Source organism: Arachis ipaensis, chromosome B08 (assembly GCF_000816755.2).
Source record: "Arachis ipaensis cultivar K30076 chromosome B08, Araip1.1, whole genome shotgun sequence".
NCBI classification, from domain to species: domain Eukaryota; kingdom Viridiplantae; phylum Streptophyta; class Magnoliopsida; order Fabales; family Fabaceae; genus Arachis; species Arachis ipaensis.
In genome coordinates this window covers 3,688,928-3,693,723 of record NC_029792.2, presented here as the reverse complement: position 1 = coordinate 3,693,723, position 4,796 = coordinate 3,688,928, and the positions used below count along the sequence as shown (strand labels likewise).

Below are 4,796 nucleotides of genomic sequence, written 5' to 3'. Positions count from 1 at the left end.
TTACACACAAGCATGCCCCGTCTGACGGATGATATATAAAAGGGATCAGAATAAAATACTCATCGCTTGTACAAACTAAAAATTGATACAAAGGTGCTATGAATGGAACCGGAACAAAATTGTATTGAATATAACCTTATTTGTGAGATAGTTCCCCAAAAATAATCTACTAGAATCAATAGTCTATCTATATGCTATACAACTAACAGACTTTGTAGTGACTTAACAACCAAACTGCGGTACTGTGGCAAGTAATGAGCAAGCTGTTGGTTCCCCCAAAACAAGAGTGCCATATTAATGCAGGCACAGGAATCATCATTTCAGCAACACCTTTAGTTCATATACTCTTAACAGCTGATGATGACGACTTAAGAAACATTTTGGGAGTGGGCGTGACACTTGACAAACTGATGAATAATGATTTTACATTTGAGTTTCTAAACGAAGATAGAAAAAAAGAATAAACTCGCAAGATATTATGTAAAATAAACTTACTCGTACATCTTTACAGTATTTCATAGGAAGTCACCATGAAAAGGGGCTAGCTCCTAGCAAAAATATTTCATTTTCAACATCTTTTACCCATTGACAAACCCTATTGCAAGTCTTTATTGCCAAGGCCTGCATATAATCATTGGGAAAATAATCAGAATTTATCCACAGTAGTACAACATAAAGAGGATTTGTAAAGTTTTTACCATTCATCCAAGACCAGGAGTTATTTGAATACCTCCAAATTCAACAAGTTTGTAATGTGAGAAAGGAAGAGTAAACCGCTTTTTTATCAATAAATTTAATTGCAAATGGATCCAAATGAACCAAGAATAATTCTCACTTTACAAATTTCATTTGAGAGGATTCAAACTCCCCTATAAAACCCTTTTCCATCAAAACAAAATACTGATTTTTTTCTTATCTTCAGAATCTAAACCAACTAAAGCAACTGTAACAGTAAAAGTAAGCCAATGAATGAAATCACAGTAATATACAGAACTGCTAGATTTCAAAATTGTGAAAATTTTATATTAGATCTTTCATTGGATGTTAGTCATTAACTTACACCTGTATAATGATATACGACATAAAAAAATGGAAGATTAGAAATACAATTTGAGAAATATTGTAAGCAAAAATGGTACCTTGTCTGCAAGGGGATCAAATGCAGCGTAAAGCTCAAAATCCTGTGTTACCCAACACAGCAGAACTGCCAAATGAAATTCATCTGATTAATTTGATCAGAGTTCAATGTAGATTGTATATGCAAAGGTATTTTACAACTCAGCCACAAAACATGAACAACACAAAGTCTTCTACCACTAGGTTGGCTCAGATATTTGAATGGATAAATGCCATAAACCATATTTGCAGATAACCCAAAGTTTTCTGTCTGTCTCTACCTATAATTATTATGCTATCATCTATTTGGCATACTCTTCTTTGAACTTATGCAGATCTTATTGTCACGTGACAGAATCTCCTAAAGAAAAATTCTACCATTTGTTCCATCATCAGTTCTGTCCCAAAACTCTCTAGTGCATTTCCTACCAAAATGTTATATTCTTCAGATATACCACTAAATAGGGTTTAGTTTTGACTAGCAAAGTTGGTTTATCGCAGCATATTGTGTAAATTTGCTTGTCGTTTTACTGGCACAAAGATCTAAACACACCTCACAATAAACAATGGGCCTGGCACACAAAGAATCAGTCTCTCCAAAATATTTCAGATACAAACCAACACTAAATAAGATATACATGACATGCATCCACATCTGAGATGTACTATAACTATCTAGAATCAACAAATGAAATTAATTACCATAGTTTTCATCCCTTCTAAACTGAGTTTTGTTAGGGCCAATTCCTTTATCATGCATTGAAGAAAAAATCTTCTGATAAGCTCTATATAGCCTGCAGAAACAAATGAAATCAGGTATGCTTCCCAGAAGAACACAGTGATGGAAGCTTAAGAAACAAGCAAGTTGTCATAACATTTTTACCTTTTCTGCTGCTGAGGAGTGTTCACTGGTGATGAGAAATCTGAAGATACGTATTGATCCAGAAATATACTTCGGTATATGAAATGCCACAAACCAGCAGCACCACCAGTGCCAGAACCCGGTTCCCTCGATCTATAAGGAGAATCTGTTGGAAGCCCGGGATAGCCCAAATGAGATGATGATCCAGAATGAGGAGGTAAGGGTGGCAGATCTTCAACACGCATTCCACCATCTAGCAAGGATCTCTGAACTTCACTAAGGACATTGGACTTCAACAGGACGGTTTCGATACGAATCCTATGAATTGGCAGGTAACTTCTAAACCATGCAAGAAAAATAACCTCTACAGAAAGACCTAAAATATCTTCATTTTTAACCATTGTTTATTTACCTCTTTACTTTTTAAATTCTTTTTTAAAAAAAGTCCAAGAATAACAGTGATCAGGATATTAAACTATTATATACCTGCAATCCTTGAGATGGTAAAAAGCATCTGAACGAGTGGTCAGCAACATCAAGTATGTATCATCCTGCCACATATAAAGATAGCTTTGTTATTTATGAGCTGAACAACTATATACGCCAAATGTGCCAATTGTCTATGCAATCATTTCTCACTCACGTCAAAATAATGGATGTAAGCATACAAAAATGCCAGAGGATTGTATCTTGGCAAGCAAACAGGTGAAAATGATTCAGATGTCCTGCATAATTATAGCCCGAGAGAGAGGGTAAGAAACTGAACAACAGTACGAAAAATAAAAGAAATCCAAAGTCCAAACAATTTGTTAATGAAGGACAGATGACAAAGACTGCCACAAACAACATGGCGATGTTATCTGAAAGATAAAAAGACATTCTACTTGCCTAAAGGATTCTGTTGACATAACGAAGTTGACCAGCAGTAGCATATCATCTGGATGAAGTGTGGCTTTCTGTGCACCAACTAGACTGATTACCTGCATTTAATATACAATGGTTATTTTATTATTTTATGTCAGTTCATAACAAGACAATTTATGTACAGGGTTAAACCTTGTGCCTGCACATTAGTATTGCAAACAGAACACCTGAATCCACAACATCCTGCAAGATAGCACCAGCAGCTTGCCTTGTTGCATATGTAAGGGGCAGACAGGTATAAGCATGAAGAAATGTAGCCGGATTCCTGATTCAAAAAGACAAAAAGCAATGTTTAAAAAAAGATATTTAGAAATCACAAATAATCTCCATCTTACCAAATCAACCCACCAAAATAAAACAATAAAATAAAAAAAGGGTCTCTCCTTTTTTTTTTTCCTTGTTGTAGGGGGTGGGTTAGGGGAAGGGGCATACCCAAAAGAAAGACTATACAAAAACACCTAAAGTAGCCCCATACTAGATGAGATTTTACTATTTCGCCTTTAATATAACCCAACTAGTTCATAGTTGAGATACAAACCAATTAAAAGAATGAATTAGTGAAGAGAAGACGGTGTCTGTTCCACCAAGCAAGGGTGTCATATCAAACTTTGGATTCCTCTCAAAACATCTGTTTATTGACTTTGTCAGTATAACAATCACCTGCAATATGTATCAACGACATGTATCATATGACTGCAACAACAAAACTAGTCCATTTACTTACTACAAAGATGCCTTAATAAATTATGATGATTAGAAGCAGCAAAAGCAGGCCTATTCAGTAAAATAAATGAATCCATGAACATTTTGTATACAAGTGTCAACTCAATCATACCTGGCCATAGATAAGCTCCAACTGCCCTCTTAACGACTCATAAGGCTCTTCTGTGCAGCTAATGCAAACTAAGTAAATAGGCCCTTTCACAAGAAAAACCACCTGCAACATAGCTCCAAAATAAGATTAGCAACACCAAGGATTGTAGCCATGNNNNTCCTAAGCAATACTTAAGTGCAAAACATAAGCGCAAAACATAAGATGGCAGTTCAGAACCAAAAGCTAGAGCAAACAGCCAATAAGTCCAATTAAAACTTTCTAGTTTCTAAGCAACGATAAAATGTCATTTTGCATAACAATATTATCATGGCTCCAAGTGCTAGTTTGTAACGAAGCAATGTGCAAAGAAAACTGTATATCCATGAACAAAGACGTTTAAGAGAGAAAAGCATGTGATCAGACCTGATGATTTCCGGCCCTCACCAATTTGACACGGTCACCCCTGAAAATAGAAAATGGAAATGTTTGCATGGTCCCTCTCAAATCATTCAAATACATAATATCTCCGCAAGTAGATACTATTAGGTAATATTTAACCAGAACAAAGACATCACAGTACCCATTTTCCACAAATGAAATGATAGCTTGCAACGTTGCTGAAAACCCAGCAAGCTTGTGTTCATCCCCATACCTGGAATGAAAGGAACACGGTGCAAAACAATAAATAGAGGAGCGGATGGGGAAATGAATCTTAAGGGAGAAATTCTAGAAAGATATATAGACGAGTATAGTATTGACAGAATAAACACTAACCTAGAGTATATAGGTTTGCCAGAATGACTGAGAACAAAGAAATGCTTCTTCCTTTTCCTCCATGAAATGGAAGCATCATCCTGCACTTTATTTATTAATCAAGCATAATATGATATCACATGCATCCTTAAGTTAAATGTCTGCCAAGCAAATTTAACACGCTTAACCGGAATTTATAACAAAACTAACGCTTATTTAATTACATTTTCTTCTCTATCAACTAAATTCAAAATGTAAATCATCATAGACCCGAGAACGACAAAAATTTACATGGAATCAAATTCGTGAACGAAGAAATCGACGATG

The 4,796-nt window shown here is 35.4% G+C and overlaps 1 protein-coding gene across 1 annotated transcript in view; it reads right to left on the bottom strand.

Annotated features, from left to right (window-relative positions):
- The window catches only part of LOC107613414 (vacuolar fusion protein MON1 homolog), a gene marked incomplete in the record, with an annotated part of 5,347 nt that continues 551 nt past the window's right edge, over nt 1–4,796 (bottom strand). The window contains 14 exon segments of the mRNA XM_021108625.1: nt 1–407; nt 496–621; nt 1,140–1,204; nt 1,819–1,910; nt 2,000–2,296; nt 2,465–2,529; nt 2,622–2,703; nt 2,867–2,958; nt 3,035–3,167; nt 3,441–3,562; nt 3,738–3,839; nt 4,140–4,179; nt 4,297–4,368; nt 4,491–4,572. Coding sequence (XP_020964284.1) covers nt 526–621; nt 1,140–1,204; nt 1,819–1,910; nt 2,000–2,296; nt 2,465–2,529; nt 2,622–2,703; nt 2,867–2,958; nt 3,035–3,167; nt 3,441–3,562; nt 3,738–3,839; nt 4,140–4,179; nt 4,297–4,368; nt 4,491–4,572 — 1,340 coding nt within the window.